General features: G+C 23.5%; 1 protein-coding gene across 1 annotated transcript; it reads right to left on the reverse strand.

The window, feature by feature from the left end:
* Positions 1-1,576: 1,576 nt before the first annotated feature.
* Positions 1,577-12,812, reverse strand: LOC145836858 (arrestin domain-containing protein 17-like). Its single transcript, XM_082944632.1, has 7 exons — positions 12,698-12,812; positions 10,339-10,493; positions 8,917-9,059; positions 8,330-8,486; positions 4,895-4,963; positions 2,575-2,656; positions 1,577-2,140 (listed from the first exon to the last, which is right to left on the reverse strand). The coding sequence occupies exons 1-7, from the start codon at positions 12,810-12,812 to the stop codon at positions 1,968-1,970; spliced, it is 894 nt and encodes a 297-aa protein (XP_082800758.1). The 3' UTR covers positions 1,577-1,967.
* Positions 12,813-20,554: the final 7,742 nt, after the last annotated feature.

Consider the following 20,554-nt stretch of genomic DNA (forward strand, 5'->3'; position numbering starts at 1 on the left):
TTTTTTATTCACTAAAATGATCAAAGGCCGCTTGCCGGCCCGTAGCTAATTGGATAAATTTTAAATAATAATTTATTTATTAAAGAGATTAATGCTAGTGAAATACAAACTAATTGAAAATTATAGCATAAATCTATCTTTAATGAGGGCAACGACAAACCACATATATTTTTTTCACCGTGATTAACACATTTTAAAATAAAAACTTATAAAAAAGCTGAGTCTTTCTAAATTTGCACGATAAATAATAAACTTCACACAACCAACAACAACAGCATCCAAATCAACCTACGACCGGTTTCGTCTTAATTAGGACTCATCAGGTAGGCATAGTCGCGAGAAACCGTTCTTGAGATCTTACCATGCGGAATTAAGTACAAAGTACTGAAGCGACCGTTTGTAAATTAAGTTGAAAAAATTGACACATCTAAATCATTCACAGCATAACGTCTCAGGCATTGTCAGCTTATGTATGAGATTATAGTCTGTGCTCGTTTGATCAGTTTTAAAACATCTCAACTCTGTTGATGACGGCCGAAATAGATATTGGTTAAGTTCGCAGCACAAGTCAATCTAAATAAATATAAAAAAAATGCCGAAGATTTGAGGTTTTTATTTGGTTGGCAAAATTTCAATCGGGCCGTAGTTTTGCAACCATATCTTAAAAATTTCCATGTTTGTTCAACTATATTTAACCATCAAGTCTTTTTCATAGGCTGTAGATACTTATTAAAGTTAAATATAATATATTCAAAAAGTGGGCGACGCATTGTGGCGTCATAGGTGGTGCGAGCAGCTTAAACCATCTCAAAAGATATTTAATATTTTCAATATAAAAAATGTAGTGTATGTCAGCTAACTAAATTCTGACACCACTGCTAACAAGGACCAGTGTAAACCAAAACTTGCATTTTGAACAAAAATAAATGTTGTTTAAAAAAGTGCTTACTCAGAGGAAGGTTACCGTAATAAGTCTGTAGCAGTTTTAAAACAGTTTTAGTTTTTAATTAAGTTTTATATGTTATTTTGATTAGAGTTGGCAAAGGAATTTTGTAGCTTTTTAAATTTTTTCTGAGTTTATTCAAAATTTTAAAAAGTTCAAACTATTTTTGTCAACTTTTAGTATAAATTTAAAGCAAAAGAAACTGACTTTGATACTATATATATATTAAAATTACACTGTAATGCTACTTTAAGAGTTTATAACAAAAAAAATCTGAATTAAACCAAAAAAAAAAAACTTTTCATGATATATTTTATGTAAGTAATAACATTTTAGACAACAAAATTACCTTTTCTTTTTATTCATCAGCAACTAAAAACAAAACAATAAACCTTACGGTTTATGGCAATTTTGAGAACTGTTTGTGTAAAAATAATAAAATAAAAGTTCCTAGAAAGTATCTTACAAAACAAAACAAAGAAACTTTAATTTTGGTACAACTAAAAAAAAAACTTTAATTTGGTTAACTTAATATTTTGGTTAGTATTTTGAATGTGGGAAAATTAAAAACTTAAATTTAAACAAATTAAACAGCTTGGTGAGTTTTAAAAAGATACTGAAACTTAAGCGTTTAAATATTTTTGAAAGACAGTATATACAACATGTACTGTACAAGTATCTCTAAAATAAACTGAAACAAAAAAGCGATTTTTGATCAAAAATGAACCATGAACATGACAAACAATTATTAAAATTCTTGATTTAAAAAATATTCCACACAATTAAAAACTAGATGATGTGTAATTCATTTACGCAATATGACGTAATAATTTTTTTTAAAGACACAAACACTTGATAGAGCGGTGTGAAAAGCGCAATTTTAATTATCCTAATGACAATTTAACAATATCAAACAGATGTAACTTAATCTTTAAGTTTAGAGGCAGTTAGTATTTTACAAACAAAAAGAAAAAGACGTTAACAGGTTCAAATTGATCAAACAAATAAATATTTACATTAAATTCTAATTGGGCTGAGGTGGCTTGTTCCAGTCGTAATAGCCACCATTGGTTGGTGGTGCAGTTGGTTGGTAACCAGATGGCTGGTAACCAGATGGTTGGTAACCTGGTGCAGATGGTTGAGCTAATGGTTGGTAGTTTGGTGGTTGGTCGCTTGCTACTGGTTGCGCGTAACCAGCTATGAAACAAATGGTGTTTAAAATTTTTTGTGGTTTTGAAAAAATTAAAAAATAATTATTTGATTATCAAAGTCATTAATCTGATTTATTTTGCTGGATATAATGAGCATTAAAAAACTAGATTAAAATTAGAGATAAAAGTTATAAATAGCCTAAAAAACGTTATATAAAACAACTTTTAGTCAATAATTATACGAAAGATATAAGAAAAGTCGTTCATTTTTGTCATCAACTCACTAATCATAATTAGTGTTAAGTAAAATAAAGTAACAAAGTTTTTTAAAGTTGAAACTTAACAAATGCAAAATAACTAGCCAACAGATATCTTGCTAAATTGATAATTAAACTTATTTTCCTTATTTTTTAATTTCTAGATACAAATATTAACAAATTTAAATAAAATGATAATAAAATCCAGTATAAAACAACTAACGTCCAGTAGGGGCTACACCAGCAACAAACAATTGACAAGGAGCCCTCAAGTTGATGTGACAACCGTCTATTTCTCCCTCCAGCTGTATATTTGTTTATTACTTTTAATATAATGTTTAGTTAAAGAAGTAAATAACAAATTTGTTTGTAGGCAGGTACTGACCAGTACTTTTTTTTGGTTAACCAGTCTTATTTAAGCTTAAAACACATAAAGGAGTTTAAAACAAAAGCTAGACTTAATAAGTTACAAAAACAAACCACATAAGCATTAAGATTAACAGAACTTTTATTTATACAAACTTAAACCACTTAAACTTGTTTTTCCAAAAAAATAGCTCTGATATTATTTAGCTCGAAGTTTTTCAAAAGCCCAACAAATTAGTCTCCAAACAAATTTAAACTTACTGTATTAAATAACATTGCTTTATATGTAAGAACATAACTAATAAAATTTCAAGAGTGATTTTCCAACTGATTTTTTGTTTATAATTATCTTATGACTGAAATTGCAGTCAAATTAACAACCCCTTATTAGTAAAAAAAACAAAACTATTAGAAAATTTTGTGAACAATAAACTGTAGGAAAATTTATAAATAAATAATTGAAGGATTATTGATAATATTTATCTATATTTCCATAACCACAACAGTATACATCTAGTTTTAATATTTTAAACAATTATACCTAGCAAAATCAATCAATACAAAAATCTAAACAACTTTCTGATAATTATGAGATAAAATATGAATCTTAAATCAATTAAAAGTTATTGTAATATAAATCTAAAAAACCCTTTTACTTATTACCAAGTTAAGAAAACAGTTAAGTACTAAAAATTGTTATAGTATTTTTTAGTAAATTAAATATTTTAGTTGATTTCTAACTTTAGGACTAAGAATTTTACAAAATATGCTTTATCTTTTTAAAATAAAAAATCTAAATCAAGATCACGTCCATCAAAGGAAAAAAATTCTTAGCATCTAAATAGTTTACAAAACAACAGCTAAAACTGCAGATCAAAAACACTCGTCGGATCAATAAACACTTATAAAAATACAGAAATAACAAAACAAAAATCAATAGCAAACTAAAACGATACATTACAGAACATGATCTAAAAGTAACATAACAACTCTATATTGTTGCTTTATGATCTAAAAGCAACAACTAAATATTATAACTCTAAATGGAAAATGCTGGATGAAATTTTATATCAATCAATAAAAACATGTTGTAGTTTAAAAAAACGCGAAAAAGACAACATTATAAGATAAAAGGAACTACATATACCAGAAATGTTTGTCTTATCAAAGTAATTTAATAAAATACTACAGTTGCCACTATATAGATTTAAACAAAGGCCTTCAATTCAAAGAGCTTAAACTAACTATGAAAACACTTTATGATACAAAAAGTATTTTAAAGGGTTTGCTTGTGAATGTGTTTTTTCTACATCACAACAACAATAAGCTATTTGTGAATATGTTTTGACTACATCACAATAACAATAAGCTATTTGTGAATATGTTTTGACTACATCACAATAACAATAGGTTATTTGTGATATGTTTGTATATAAACAGTTGAAACACGTTTTTTATACATAATTTGTTTTAAAATTAATGTCAGTATTTAAAGAAAAATTCAACTTAGAAAGAACAACTTTATTCGTTAGTATCAAATGATAAGTATTATTAAATATCAGTTCATGTTAAAAATATAATAAACTAACTTATAAGTAAGTTTATTTTGATCTAAATTTAATGAATCTAAACATTTTTTGGAAATGATAGTTTTAATCTATAACATAACTAAAACTTAAATTATTTAAAAAAATAAATTAGCAGTAAAGCATTTCAAAAATGTATAGTAATAATGAAATAAAGTTTAATAATAGTTTTGATTCAAGTTTGGAAAAGTATTATGAATCTTTAAAAAAATATACGCTAAATTAAAAAAACAATGCGATAGTTCTGTGAAATTGTAACAATTTACTAAGTTTTTGTTATAATTTCTTTTTATATGAAGAGTTATTAATATTATTAACCTGTACTAAAAAACATAAACAACTTGACTTGAAACTTTTAAGATTTAAAAAGTTAAAGTTTTAAACAGAATATAACAACAAAAAATGTTAAAAAGTATTAAATTGTATCAACTTTATGAAGTTATACTAATTTCATTGATAAATTTTCTTGTTTAAACGAAATGTTAACTGGAAAAATATTAACTAATTTTTTAGCTCCAGTAAACATACATTCATTAAAAGACCTTGAAATGACAAAGCATATAAGATAAATTATATATATTTCAATCTAACCTCAAGGAAATAGTTCGGTTTGATTATACCACAGAATGGTAGCATCGAAGGTGCAAGATCTACAGGTAACTGCAATTATTTATTGAATTATTTTTTATAATACTAAACAAAAACATATTTCATATACCAAATTCACTATGTCTTCACAAATGTATCTGATAAAAAACTCAGTACTATTTATCTAAGTTTATTACATTATTATATCAACTATATACAGGGTTGCCACTCGCTTTTTTAAAATTTTTCCAGGTTTTCCAAATTTCTTCCAGGATTTAAAAGTACACACTTTTGGGTCTATTTTTAGTTTAAAGTTAAGTTTAAGGTTATAAACTGTGTTAAATAGTATAAAAACATTGAAAAGATACTGTAAAGCTACTTTAAAAATGTTTTTTAATAAAAAAATTGTGATGATGACAAAAAATGTTTATTTATATGATGGAATTTTTGAGTCAAATCAAAATTTTACTACTGAACATGTGATAATTGTTAAAATTCCAGGTTTTTTTGATTTTTTTTCTAAATTTCCCAAATTCCAGGTTTTTCCAGTTATTTTTGCCTAAATTGTCAAATTCCAGGTTTTTCCAGAATTCCAGGTAAAGTGGCAACCCTGCATATACAATAAAATTATGTTGTAATATATAAATCACATTATTCAGTTTGACATAATTATTAAATATAAATTTTAACTTATTTTTTTTTCTTTTATCTGTATGCAGCTATTTGAAAATTGTATAAACTTTAGATTAAAAATTATAAAACTTGTAACAGTAATCTGTAACAAACAGGTTATGAAACTGATGTTAATTTAAGTTTAAAAAATTACTGAAAGTTTTACCTAAGTCTTTGTACAAACTTTTTTATAAGTAATAGCGTAACTTTTTGTCTGATTAAATGTAATTTGGAGAATATTAAATGTTATAAGTTTTTATAGTCATTATTTTGTTAAAAGATTTAAATGATTTATGCACTATAAAATCTATATAAAAAGATCAAAGTTAATTATAAGCACCATTAGTATTAAACATTTAGTAAGTGAAAAAAAAAACAAGTAATTTTTTTTCGGCAATAATATTGACAGTTTTATGAAATCTATTTTATAAACTATAATTGAATTTTTTAATAATACAAATTCTTTAAATATTATTTTATAAATTAGATATATATATATCAATTATATATGCAGTATATATACTTAAAACCTACTAAAATTTATCTCAAAATTTCAAACTACTTTTAAACTTATCTAGGGTCATTAAATGTTATGGAAATATTTTTGATTAAATAGCTTTAGAATGTACATGAAAGAAGCAGAGAAATTATAAAACTTCAAAAACAGGAACTTTTTGTTTCTAAAAAGTTTGATAGACGAAGCGATTTAAAAGCTTAACCAAAACTTCAAAAACAGTAACATATTATTTCTAAAATTTTTGATAGACGAAGTGATTTAAAAACTAGTTAAACATTTAAATATATTTAGTAAAAAAAATATTGTTTAAAAACTATAGGTAATAAATTTTTAATTATGTGTTCTTTTTTCTCCTTTTTATTTTGCACTTCACATAGGGAAACTATTGAACTTTGCAACACTAGCCCAGTTTATTTCAAAAGCTACTCAAATTTTTATCAAGGTTCAATAACTATTAAAAAGGTTAGATAACAATTTACGAAAGAAAATTAACTTAAGTAAAAAATCAAAACCTGCATTCAATATGAATTCAAGTATACCTTATGCATTGAGTTTTATTTAGTTTAAAACTACAATAATTAGTTAAATATTTTTCCCACCTATATATTTATTAAGTTTAAAATCACTACTCTAACTTACACTAATTGTTTTAAAAGGTACAACAGAATGGTTTAGCTACCAATGTTCATATAAGTAAGATAAGAAAATTATTTCTTTTTTAATTTGTTATTAGTATTTTATAAAATAAATGTTTTAGTTTTATAAAACAATAGAGTATGAAAAAAATAGAAAAACAAGTAAAACTTTCTACTTCAAATTAAAAATTAAAAGATATATAAAACTTAATGATTCAAAACTTGGTCTGTTAATTTTAACACATATACTTTATTAAAATGATAAATTAACAATACTGTTTTGCTATTTTTTATAATTAACAAAACAAAATGCGTCAAGTATAAATAAAAAGAAGTTCAACCTTTGAATGCTTTTAATCGCCCACAAACATCTAAAACAAAAATAAAAACTTTTTTGTGTTTTAAAAATTTATTTCACTAAATACAAACTTCAACTTAATAAATATTTTATTTTGACCAAAAAAAAACTATGTTAAATAGTTTATTACTATGTTACAGAAAAGTATAAAATCACAAATACTAGGGTACGGACAACAAACATTACCAAGGTATCAATTAAGTAAATTATTTTTAAATAAAAAAGTTATTTTTATTTAACAAAAAAATCTACAAATTTATTAGTAAACGTTATATTGTCTAAAGTACTTTCAAAATCTTCTTCAGTAGACAATTAGAACTGATTAATTCAAAATCTTAATCATTAATTAATCAGTTCTAATTGTCTACTGAAGAAGATTTTGAAAGTACTTTAGACAATATAACGTTTACTAATAAATTTGTAGATTTTTTTTGTTAAATAAAAATAACTTTTTTATTTAAAACGATCGATAAAGGCAAAAAAATCACAAAGAACTTCACACAACCAAGGGAAGATTTGAGACACTTAAAACTAAAATATTCTTACTGTTAAGTAAATTAGATAAATGTAAACAGTGTATTTTAATTTTTGTAGCCAGACTTCAAGGTCTAAGTAGGCTCTATTTACTTGATTATGTGAAAAATAAATTAAATTTACAAGAAAGCTTTGTGAAAATCTGTTACTTATATTTATATACTGCTAAACAAATTTATGTTATTGATTAGTTTCATTTGCTAAAATATTTAATTACAGTTAATTAAATTTATAGATTTTAAACCAAATTATATATTTAAAACAAGTTTATAAACAGATCTACAGTTTTCAAACATAAAAAAGTTTAAAGTTTGGTCAAATAGTTTATAAAGCAAGTAGTAGTTTTAAAATAAAAATAAAAAACTTTATTCTAAACTTTTGTTATTTTATTTGCGTAAGATTATAATTACTAAAGAAATCGTATTCAAAATGTAAAAACTGAAAAAAATATCAAAAGAAAAAACCTCATCTTTAACATTTTGTTGCTTCTTTAAATTATCCGGTACCGTATATGAAATTTATACATTTTTCAAGTTATTCTAAATGTGAACTTTTTTTGAAAGTTACAATAAAAAACATAGAACTTAAATTTTAGCATCTAAAATTATTCAAATACATATATGACTTATAATATTCATGAAATGATAGTAATATAAGATGATAATGATAATAACATGATTTATAATATACATGTACATGAAATTATAATAATAATAACCAACCTGAAAAGGGACGTTGTTTAACACGAGGGTCTTTCTGCTCTTACATCCGGGTTGGTCCAGATAAACAGGGATGTCACTCCAAGTTCTGCCTTTCGTATGGGACTGAAGAAATACGCTTCTCTTCAGATTCAGCCTCGTTACAATCAGTTCCGTGGTGCTGTGATTATAAATACATGTTAGTTTGTTTAAAGACAAAACTAGTATGGTGAAAATAAAACTCGCTCTATGATGTATTGAGTATGACCCAATTTAAAGTTACTGTAATGGAAATTTTAATTTTATTGAAATTCAAATCCAAAAAATTAACATTCGTTGTTTTTAAAAACACCAAAGTGGTAAAAAATTTCGCGTACTAAACATAAACTTTTTTTATAAGTAACAATACCAAAAACACTAATAGAGCAGAAATGAACTTCATAAATATTTAAAGCTTGGAAATTGAAAGAGAATAAACAAACCAGTCTTTGAAAAGCTATTGAAGTTTTAAATTTATTATTTAAGCTTTAGAAAACTTAAATACAAAGTTTTTGAGCCTTAACAAATGTCAGAGGGAGCTAAAAACAATCTTTTGAAAAAAAAATTAAAACCTCAAATTTTCGATGTTGATATTGCAGTACACCGTTTCACCGGGAACGAATCCAGTTTTATTGAGTTGTATCTCAGCGGTGATTGGTCCAGTTTTGCAGCACCAACAACATATAAACTTCGTTTCCCTGGCAACTACTGGTTCCTATGTTGTAATTTAATTAAAACATTTTAAGTATAAATCTAAAACATTTTTTTTTGTCTTATTAACTTTCAGCTATAAAACTACTTTAAATAAAACTTATAATAGCTTAAATACTTATTTATGAATCAATAAGTAAAAGAACACATTTATTAAAAGTAATCAATTATTAAATTGAGCGTATATATTTGTGGTCAGACCTTAAGATGACCATAGATAGTATTTGGGAATGCGAAAAATTTAAGAAACGTAAGCTTTTTGCCTAAAACTTTCTGTCACGCCTTTAATATTAAATGACTAAATTCTAATATTCTTTAAATTAAATTTATGTAGTATGCAAACTAAATCTAAAAATTTATGATGGAAAGATTTTGATGAAGTTGCTAATTTATTACTATTTTAAGTAAAGTAAAAATGGTTATTACTCTGTGTTTTTCAACTATTTATTTGGTACGAAAGGGATTTTTTAAACTATATTTATTTTATAATATAATTTATAACTATAATATATTTATATTTTAAATAAAGATAAATCAGTTTACAAATTTGTTTTTGACTTATTAAATCCGTATTTTGAAGCATGTATAAAATATTTATAGAATGTTTTATTATTATTTTATTTAAATTCTAAAAACAATGAAAATCAAATGCATAATGTTTATCAACAATTTTACATATTACATGCAAAGTAACTTTTAGAAAATATTAAGGAAATAAGGTTTAAAAATATTAAACTGTTTAAATAACTTAATTGTATTGGAATGCACGAGCGTATATAGTTTGCGGTTTTACGTTAATATGACCATCAAACGATCTAAAGAATGTAAAAAAAATTAAGTAAGTAAGAAAAAGAAATTTACTTGCCTAAAGCATTACTGTATACGCCTAAAAATAGTTAATCTTGAAATTGTTACATTATATTACAACTTTTTACGAACTATGTAAATTAAATTTCAACACTCATGAAAAGTCTTTTGAACGTAACACTTTATTTTTCTAACAAGTTCAGCAAAAAAGATTTAATTTTTTTAATTACCTTTAGAAAAATATGTTCTGTTAGACAAATTTGCTTTTATAAAACTGTACTTTTGAAAAGGCTTATTTTTTATAAACAACTTTTTTTTATCAAAAAAAGGGTATAATATAACTAATAAGAGAAAATATGATTAAAATGTGTTAAAAAAACATAATCAAATGGTACAAATAAAAGTATTATAATAAAGGAATTACGAAAACAAAAACTTCTTGAATTTAGATGAAAAAAGGTAGTTAAAAAACAAACCATAGGATTTGTGGGACATTCAGACAGTGGCGTGTTACCGAGAACAGTGATCTGGTGTTTTTCCTTCACATTGAAGTGCAGACCGTGACGCTTGATCTTGATCTTCGCTGAAAGTCCGTAGTACACATATGCAGTGCAATGATTTGAAACTTTAACTGAAAAACTTTTTGTTTTGATTATTGTCAACCGAGTTTTCAAAAAATAATTTTACGGTAGTTTCTAAAAAAAAAGTTCCCTTTTAAACTTGAAAAAAAAATCAACTTAAAAAAAAAGTTATTTAAAGAAATGTTTTATGTACTTTTAACTAATTATAGTTATTGTAGTATTTAACTCTAAAAACCAAATTAAATTCTGAAAACGTCATTTTTAAAAATTTAATTGAATATTTTAATTAAAATAAAACAACAAACAAAGTTTTATCTGTTTTACAACAAATATAGAGCAAATTTTGGGAAAAATTAATCTTATTATATTTGAAACTTATGACACTAACAGTTCTTTTTTAAAATGAAAATGACTAGACATAATCCATTTGAATAATTACAAATATATTAATTTAATTAGCAAGTTATATATTATTATCAAAATATTTTTGCTTTTTGCTTCATAAAATATGAAAACTAACTATGTTCAATAAAATATATAATCCATGTTTGAATAATAAAAATAGTATCAAAGGAAGAATTAAGAACATTTTTAAAGTATATTTTAAAACATATAGACCTAGTTTTGTTGTCATGGTATGATAAATTATGACCACTGATTGCTTCAAACTACTTTTAACTTAGTAGAGAATTATAAAAAACTTATTCAATTCACTATACCATTGAAATATATTTCAATCAATTTTTATTAATATATAATTTAAAAACCTGCACAAGTTAGATCGAAAAACTTAACACAAGTACTAGCTCTATTTTACATTTTATGTATCAACACAATGGTATTTAAAAAATATATTGTATTCGTTTTCTTTATAATCAACTTTTAACTATGTTTTTTTGTTTAGGTAAACTTTGTCTGATTTTGAATGCTTTGTATAATTTATTTTCAAGCTTTTAAACTACACTTACTTTTTATTTTCTCAACTTTATCTTTCACTCAAATTAAATTAAGTTAATAAACATTGAGCCTTTTAATTACTATAAAATTTGTTTCTTTGAGACTAAATGTTTGTAGCAAGTGTAGCTAATATTGGCAGTGATTAAATACATTTGGCGCAAAAAACTTTTTTTAATATAAAAGTTTTTGGCCATAACAAGCTGTAAACAAACTTATTAAAATGATATATTTAAAACAAAAAATACACAGAAAACATGCAACCTATTTCAATACTAAGTAAAATTGTGTGATGTATTTTAACTGTAATGTATACAGTTATCTAAGTTTAAAATAAATTGAGTTATTACTATATTTCAAAAAACTTTTTTTTATTAATAAAACTATACCTTAGTCATATAATTTAATCTTTTACCTTTAAACCAATACAAATTAGGCAATTAAAATTTACAAAATTAGTACTTTGTTAGTATCAAAAATTTTAATGATAGTTACAAAATATTCTATTTCGTGTATAAAGACCATTAATTTATAAAACCAGATTTACAATATTAAACTATTGATCACTGTTTTAAAACAGAAAGTACTTAGCTCATCATATTAATACTTAAAAACTGTTTTAATGTTTTGTAAATTTCAACCTGTAATAAAATAATAATATCTACAAAGTATCATTAGAATTTACTCAAAACTTTATAAAACAACTAACAACAAAAAGAAGCTGGTATGTTAGGGGGTATCATGAACGAAAATGGAAATTTGTGTTTGCCTTCTCTCAATTTGTTGTCTTGTATACCTAATGTACTTGGTAATAGAGTAACAAGTGGTTTGTAGTAATTCTCCTTATTGAAATAAAATTTATTTCGTAGGTAGGACTACTATATTTATTTGAAGAACTGGTTCTTTTCTCTATCCAGCGTAGATAAGCTTTTCCATATATTTCAACAGTCACTGCTGTTAAATGCAACTAAGCTTAAAACACTAAGTATAATGTTTTCTTAACAAAGTTCATTAGAAAAATTTGGTGAAACATATTTCATAACTAATAAAGCAATAGGAAAAATAGTATTAATATTTAATAGTATAAACTTTCAGTAAATTATACACACAAAACTTTCAAAAAATACTAATTCTATTAATTTATCTAGTAAAGTTAAAAATAAACTAACTTAAGTTTTGTAATGTATGTTTTTTAAATAGCTTTACTCATTGAAAAATACTGCACAATAGTTACTATAAAGTATATGAAAAAATAAATTTCACTAGATCTTAAATTTGTTAAAAATATTTAAAAAGTAACCTAAGACATTAGACAAGTCTTCAAGCAATTCGATTGTGACAAATCCAGCAACAACAGAACCAGCATAAAACATTGTTTGTCCATTATTCAGTTCAAATTTTATTTTAGGAGCCATGATAGTAAAGTTGTTTTTGCTTTAAAAAATATTAAGTATTCAAAATCTGATGAAATTATATAATTTTTTTTTTGCTAAATAATATTAAAACTACAAATACATATTGGGATGTAGACAAGATCTTGTAAAAAATCTAACTTGGCAATACTTCAATGCCTTTAAGTAAACATTACTATTTCTTGATTATTTAAGATTTTTTATAAAGTTTAAAGACTGTCTATAGTAGTTAGTATTTACTTCATATCAAATTACTTTTAGAAAAAAAAGGCAATGCCCTAAATTATTACTAAATTTTAGAAAGCATTTAAACTTTGAATCTGAGCTTTTTTTTTCTTGTTTTTTATTTTATTTTTATCTTGTGTGCTTGTTTAATTGCTTAATCATATAAACAGATATATTTACTGTTTATTAAAAAAAAAAAAATTATGCTCTCAGCACATTGCTTAGTTTTTAAGTAACATTCAAATAAGCAGGTCTAAAGCAAGTGGTAGTTTTTGTTTTAGTCATTTAGTAGTTCACATTTTACACTAAATTAGTTTTCAATAGTTGGTAAAAATAGTACTAGCAATAATAAAGTTCAACTATAATAAATTTTCTAAAGAAGTTATTTAATGTTGTAGACATTTATCATACAACAATAACTTAATATGTAAAGTAACTTGAAATCTTATAAAAAAGTATAAAGCATGAAACTAATAATTAAAAAGCTCTTACCTAAACGTATAAAAAATGTTTTGAAACTCAAACATTTAACTGTGTATAATGACAAAAACTAATTACACAGTAGCCACTTTATCATAAACTGAGAAACATCTGGAAAATACAAGATTTTGAAAGTTTAGGCAAAAAATCTAGAATTTTTAAGAAAAACCATGGAAAAACCAGTAGTTTTTAAAAATTTCTATATGTTTGAAAAAAAATTCAGATAAAATTACATCTTGAACAATAATCTTTTTTTTTAATAAAAATAGTCATTGTTTAACCTGTAAACCTTATGAAAATACAAAACTATGTTATTGCACTGAAAACAATGTTTTCTAAAAAAGTAAATTTATTTTAACTAATACAACAAGGGGTAATTTTTTTACAACAAATTGATGTTGACCTCACTTTAAAGATTGACTTAAAAAACAAATATTAATACAGTTTTTTTTAATTAGTTTTAGACATAAAAGAGTACAAAGGTAGAGTTTAATAGATTTTTTATTGAAAGATAAAATAAAAAAGACTGTCACATTAAAAATACATCATTTCCTATGGTTTTTAACCACCTATTCTAAAACTTTAACAGTCTAATCTTAGAATAATAATAAAAAATAAAGATACAGAATATTTTTGAGTAAATTAAAAAAATATATATCTTTACTTAAGTCATAAAATGCATATTTATTTTATAAGATTTGTTACTTTACATTTATTCTTATAATGCAAGGAACTTTTCTTGAATGTTTAAGGTTAAAAGACTTTTGGTATTTTTTTATATGTGTCAACCACTTGGTTTTGATCTTGTAACGTTTAACTCAGTGAGTTTTTAAAGCTGTTATTAGGACCCCTACACCATTAGACCACATGCCATCAGTTTTGCAAAATTTAAATAAATAGCAAAAAATAATTTCTACTCAATATATATATTTTGGATTTATTTTACTAATTGGAAAATCATATCTTAAAATAAAATTACATTTTAATTTTTTATAGAAAGTATGTTATAGTATATAACTTGAATGGATCTCTTATCAAAGGATAGTTGACCATAAAGTTCGTGTGACGAAGTTACTGCATGTATGGAAATGAAATTTCGTACACTTACTAATGATGACCTAAATCTGTAAATTAATTTTTTTTAAGGCGATCCGTTGAGTAACTATGACGTCACACCGAAATTGCGTTTTAAGCAGAATGAAGTTCGTGTGACGAAGTTACTGCATGTATGGAAATGAAAATTCGTACACTTACTAATGACGACCTAAATATTTCTAAGAAAATTTTTTAAGGCGATCCGTTAAGTAATTATGACGTCACATAATAATCGCTTTTTTAACAGAATCAAAGTAACATTAAGACTGTAACTATATTATCTTAAACTTTGGTTTAAACTATTTTTGTTCAAACGTTTAGAAGAATTTCGTAAATCAAATTTAGTATTATTTATTGAACGTTAAAAACAGCGCTCTAAATATTTTATGAAGGAACCATTTAGAATTTAAGCAATGTTAACACATGTCTATTAACTAATAACTAATAAAAATTAAGTTTTTAGTATCGAATTATAGATAATAGAAGAAAAAATGTCGATAACTTAACTCTTACGTAGTTTAAAATTTATTCTTACGTATATTAAGATTTTTGTTAATAGTTTAATATAACTGTTATAAAAAAAAAATAGAATTATTCTTTTGAATCGGCTATTATGAATTTGTTGCTGATAGATTTTGTGTTCTGTTTATCGAATTAACGATAGTAAAAGAAAAAAAAGCCGATAATTTAAATCTTACACATTTTTTTTATAACTGCGATATCGTTTTTAACTTTCTTTTATTACATTTAAATCAACTATTATGAATTCTATCGCAATTAGAAATTTTGTTCTTTTTATCGAATTAACGATAGTAATAGAAAAATTGCCGACAATTATAATGTTAAGCAATATAACTACTATAACTGCGATATCGTCTTTGTCGTTCATTTATAACATTTTTATTATTAGTATTTTCATTATCTAAAAGGAATAGCAAAAAATCATTTTATATATTACTATATATATAACTATATCTATAATTAGCAATATTTTACTACAATTAAAGTTTTTATTACGAATATCGGAAAAAACAGGCTGACTATTCGTTTTTATAATTTTAGTATGTATTTTTTTTAAAGTCCGCTTTAGTTAAAACTAATAATAATAAAAAAATAGTTTTTGTTTTCGAAATTGACGATAGTAGAAAAACAAACACTAGTGATTAGGAATAATAATATCGACACTATTATTTTTACAGTAATTACTATTGTTATTTTATTACTATTTATATATTATTATTTGCATTTTAAGTTTCTTATGTTTTTTCTGATAATAATTTTTATTTTTGTTTTAAAACTTTTATTATCATTACTTAAAAATCGTTTTACTTTTTATTTTTGATAATAAACGTTGCTATTAAAATATTTGTCGATAATATTATTATTTAACATTAACTTTATCGTTGTTATTAAAAATTATTATTATTATTATTATTATTATTATTATTATTATTATTATTATTATTATTATTATTATTATTATTATTATTATTATTATTATTATTATTATTATTAATATTATTCATATTATTATTATTATTATTATTATTATTATTATTATTATTATTATTATTATTATTATTATTATTATTATTATTATTATTATTATTATTATTATTATTATTATTATTATTATTATTATTATTATTATTATTATTATTATCATTATTATTATATGCAATCATAAAAACATCTTTTTAACGTTTCATAATTTGTCCCTGGTATTGTTTTACTCCGTGGTTTTAAACTGTTTTTGAAATGTTTTATAGTGTTTCTAAGTCTTTAAATCTAATGTTTACAAGCCAAACATGTAAACATTATTACAGATGATATATGATACTAAATGGCTAGAAGTTGATTTCTTGGAATCTTACAAGAAAGAACCAACCATTTCAAGGTCTGAAGACAACCAATCTAAGAAAAAAAAAGTCTTAATGTGTAAAGAGCAGCTGAAAAAATCTACCTTAATCTTACTCTGCTAAAAATAAGATGGATGGAAGTATTATTATGTTTTATTAAAAGTAACTAAAAAATTTCTAATAATTAGTACTTTTTTATTTTATTTTGATAGTTAGATTAATTTTTTTTGTTATACAGTGTGTAAAATTATTCAAATATTTGAATGTAATAATGTTGTAATATTTAATATAGTTATTTTAAATAAAAATTTAATATTGCTTTGAATGTTGTATATAAAATTAAAATTTATTTAAGTAAAAATCTGTTTTTTCTAAGTTAAAATTTACATTTACATTCAACAATATACTATTTAATTAGTAAGTTAAGAGAAAATATGAGTTAAAATTGCTTATAAAAAGTAATTTTTAGTAGTCTCTCTCGTTTTGGAAAACTTTTTTGTATTCTCTCGTTTTTTTGTGTAAATTTCCACTAATTATTTGTTTCAAAAAATTGTACAAAAAAGTTGTGTCTAAATAATACGTGTTGCTACGCAACACGTATTATTCAGAACTATCCTTTATTTATCCTCTAACTATCCCTTGATAAGATGTGCATTATAACTTGAGCTTTTAGAAGGTATAATATTAATTTCTTTATTTTTTTTTCAATTCCCTATTGCCTTAATAGCTTTTTTATGATGAAAAACCATAAAATCATCAGTCAAAAACTATAGCCCTTTTAACTATAAACGTTTTCTGGGGATAAGTAAGTGTGTTAAATTTTGTGTAAGTTTACCTGTCCCACTAATATTTCACTTTTAATCAAGCAAAAAAAAAATCTTTTAAACAACAAACTTGGTGAAACACAATTTGAAGAAGACTTATAAGGCTATAATATAAACAATAAAAACCACAAAATGTTGAAAAACTATGAAGTTCAACTCCCCAAGCAAGTGAAACTAGTTAAACTAAGTTAGTTTTTAAGTTATCAAATATAAAAAAGTATGTAACTTTTTTTGTAACACTGTAAGTAATAGTTTATCTTTATTTTGGATGAAATTTTTATACTGGATAACCAGTTTTGTAATTCAAAACATAGAATGTAACTATTTTCTAAAATATGTTTGTTACAAATTTAGACAGTTACCAGATTATCAAAAAACATATAAAAAAATGACAAGCCTTGCAAAAATTGATAAACATATTGTAAAATTTATAAAAATACATATAAATATGTAGAAAATATTTTATATAAATGTTGGATACTATATATACATACCTTTGTTAAATCAGTTTTAATTTTTAATATTTATTTCTTTGCTTGGATTGCTTGTCTAGCAACATCTTTATTAAAATTGAAAGCAAGTTTTTTGGATTTTTATGGCGTTTTAAAAACTTTTAGAATTAACTACATATTGAAGAAGCTGATCAGTTCTTACGGTCATTTTAAACTTTGTAATTTTAAACCATATCTTTAACTTGACCATTTTAAACTCGATTATATTAAACTCTGTCATTTTAAACTGGGTCATACTAAACTTGATCGCTTTATAATCAATAATTTTTTAATTTCTATATTTTAATAAAAAACTTTAATTTTGTATACAAATTAGCTTTTTACTTATTTCAAAAATCTTAAATTGTAAACTTACAAGATGTACATCATTAGTACTTGACCTTAAAGTTATGAAGGCAGTTGTTGAGTTTGTGCAAATTACTAAAACTTATTAGGCTACAATAAAAACAATAGATCGTTAGTTTATTAAAAAACCAAAAAAATTGTTAAAAAAACTACATTTTTTATTAAAAAACTTCAATATTTTATAAATAAAAGCAGTGTTATCTACCATTTAGAAAGTAAATAGGACAATATAGTAGAATTTATTTTTATTTTAGTATTTATCACGTAAATAATTAAAAAACATATTAGTTGTCAACTTTCTACAAAACTTTTTGTAAATAGAAATTTAAATAGTAAGAAACATTTCTTTTTACACACAAAAAAAAGTATTTTAATATTAAAAGGTGAATGATAAAAATAAATAAACGTAGTATGGTGAAATAGTTTCACCTGCTATTTACAATTACAAGTAACTTGCAATAGCGTCGCGTGGGATGGAGCATTAAAACAGATGTTCGCCTAAAAAAATAAAAATACTACTATAGATTTATATAACTGTTAAAAATATTCCTTTTAAATGAACTTTTTTTTGCACAAGTTCTTTTCTGATTGTAGTGTTGTTTTGTCTTACTAAATAGGTAATAAGTTTTTGTTAATTGTAAAATTTCTGCATCCCCTATAAAAATACCTCACGTCGCAACTAGTAGTTTGTATATACTTTGTTGTCTCACACGAACTTTTCAACTTATTTGTATGTATTACTCCAAAGAAAACTCTTGTTATAATTTAATTATTTGAGATTGTTTGACTAAATATCTTACTATCTTACTTCAGTTAAAATACTTTGAATTCTAAATAAAATGTCAGTACAAACTAGTAAGTTTTAAATTTAGATAAAATTTGTATAATTTCTCAATAACTATATTTCCAGTGTGTAAGCTGATTAAAACCTAACAAAATGGATCTGGGAACTAATTATACAATAAATTAGAACATAGATTCTAAGCAATAAGGATATAATCAATACATTTACTTAATAATAACAAATTTAAACAGTATTTTTTTCTTAACTAAACAAACACATGTTTCTGTGTTAACGTGTTATCTAGGTATTATCTTTATTAGCAAACGCTTAAACTTATATAGTTACATGTAATAATTGATAGCTTGTCCTACTTTTTTTGTTTTTTTTATAGAAAAATGTATTTGATGTAGAAATCAACAACCAAATTGAAAAACATCTAGCCACTTAAACGAATTGCAGTAGCTTACTACAATGAAAAACTTAAAACTATATTGTTTTTTAGAAACAAGAAGAAAATACAAGCAGACAAGAAATGTTCGCATGAGTAAGTAGAATACTATATCGGTTGAATGAAGATTTTTTTCACGTCTACTTTACTGTTGATAATTTTTTCTGCTTAATGAATGTAATATTTTACGTTGTTTTAAATCTAAGATGTTAAGTCAATTTAATGTTTTAGTATTTAGTTTCAAATGTTTTAGCTTAAGTAATGATAATTCAATGTTAAAAAAATGAGAAAATAAGATTTTTGTTTTTTTAAGTTTGTTAACCTTAATCCATTTTGTGAATGGACAACTACTTAAGACTTATATATTAACAAATAATATTTACTAGCAATTTATAAAAAAAGTTTGGTTTAAGCGGCCGTTGACATAAAACTGTCACAAAAACCACTATCATGCAACTTTAAGTTACACTTAGTGTTACAAATAGAATATGGTTAGTTTTTATTTCAAAAATTTTATTTTAATGAAACTTTACGACTAAGATTAGAAAAAAAAAGAATTGACTAACTCACTAAAGTCATGTTTACTTGCAAAATTACCTAGAAACAGTTATATTCCAATTAAGAAACATATTTGTCAGTTTTTATATAAACTCCTTTTTATAGTTTATAAAACCTAATAAAATTCAGAGTTGTCTGTGACGAGTGTTTTTAATAATTTATTCCTTTAAACTACTTTATGTTACCTGAAAAACACCTGAGGAAATTCGGATGGAATAGCAACTTTTTTTAAGGGAAATAATATGTTTTTAATACTTAAATAATTTTGAGTTTTTTTAAGTAACACTAAACCAAAAAAAATAACATAAAAAAGTTAATTGTATAAATGCTTTAATAGTACTGATTAGCAGTTGCTGTAGGCCTTAATTTTGAAATAAATTTTAGCTTTTTTCGAGCTATTTTTTAACTTCGAAACAGCAAAAATTTGCTAAAGTTAAGCTTACGTAATTGTTAGTATATTTAAAGCAAAATAGAACCAAATACAGTTTTTAAAATAAAAAATAAAATAATTGGTTTGATTTTCAATCACTAAGATGATCAATGACCGCTTGCCAGCCCGTAGGTAAAAGTATATATTTTAGATAATAATTTATTTATTAAAAAAAATTAATGAAA

Source organism: Thalia democratica, chromosome 5 (assembly GCF_965202585.1).
Source record: "Thalia democratica chromosome 5, ktThaDemo2.hap1.1, whole genome shotgun sequence".
Lineage (NCBI taxonomy): Eukaryota > Metazoa > Chordata > Thaliacea > Salpida > Salpidae > Thalia > Thalia democratica.

What these genes read in the sequence shown, in the direction of transcription:
- LOC145836858 (XM_082944632.1), bottom strand. Translation starts at nt 12,812, where the DNA reads ATGGCTCCTAAAATAAAATTTGAACTGAATAATGGACAAACAATGTTT. An exon ending in AGACTTGTCTAATGTCTTAG is followed by an intron (nt 10,494 to 12,697) that starts GTTACTTTTTAA and finishes AAAGTTTTTCAG; the next exon opens with TTAAAGTTTCAAATCATTGC. An exon ending in TGGTGTAGCCCCTACTGGAC is followed by an intron (nt 2,141 to 2,574) that starts GTTAGTTGTTTT and finishes TTTGTTTCATAG; the next exon opens with CTGGTTACGCGCAACCAGTA.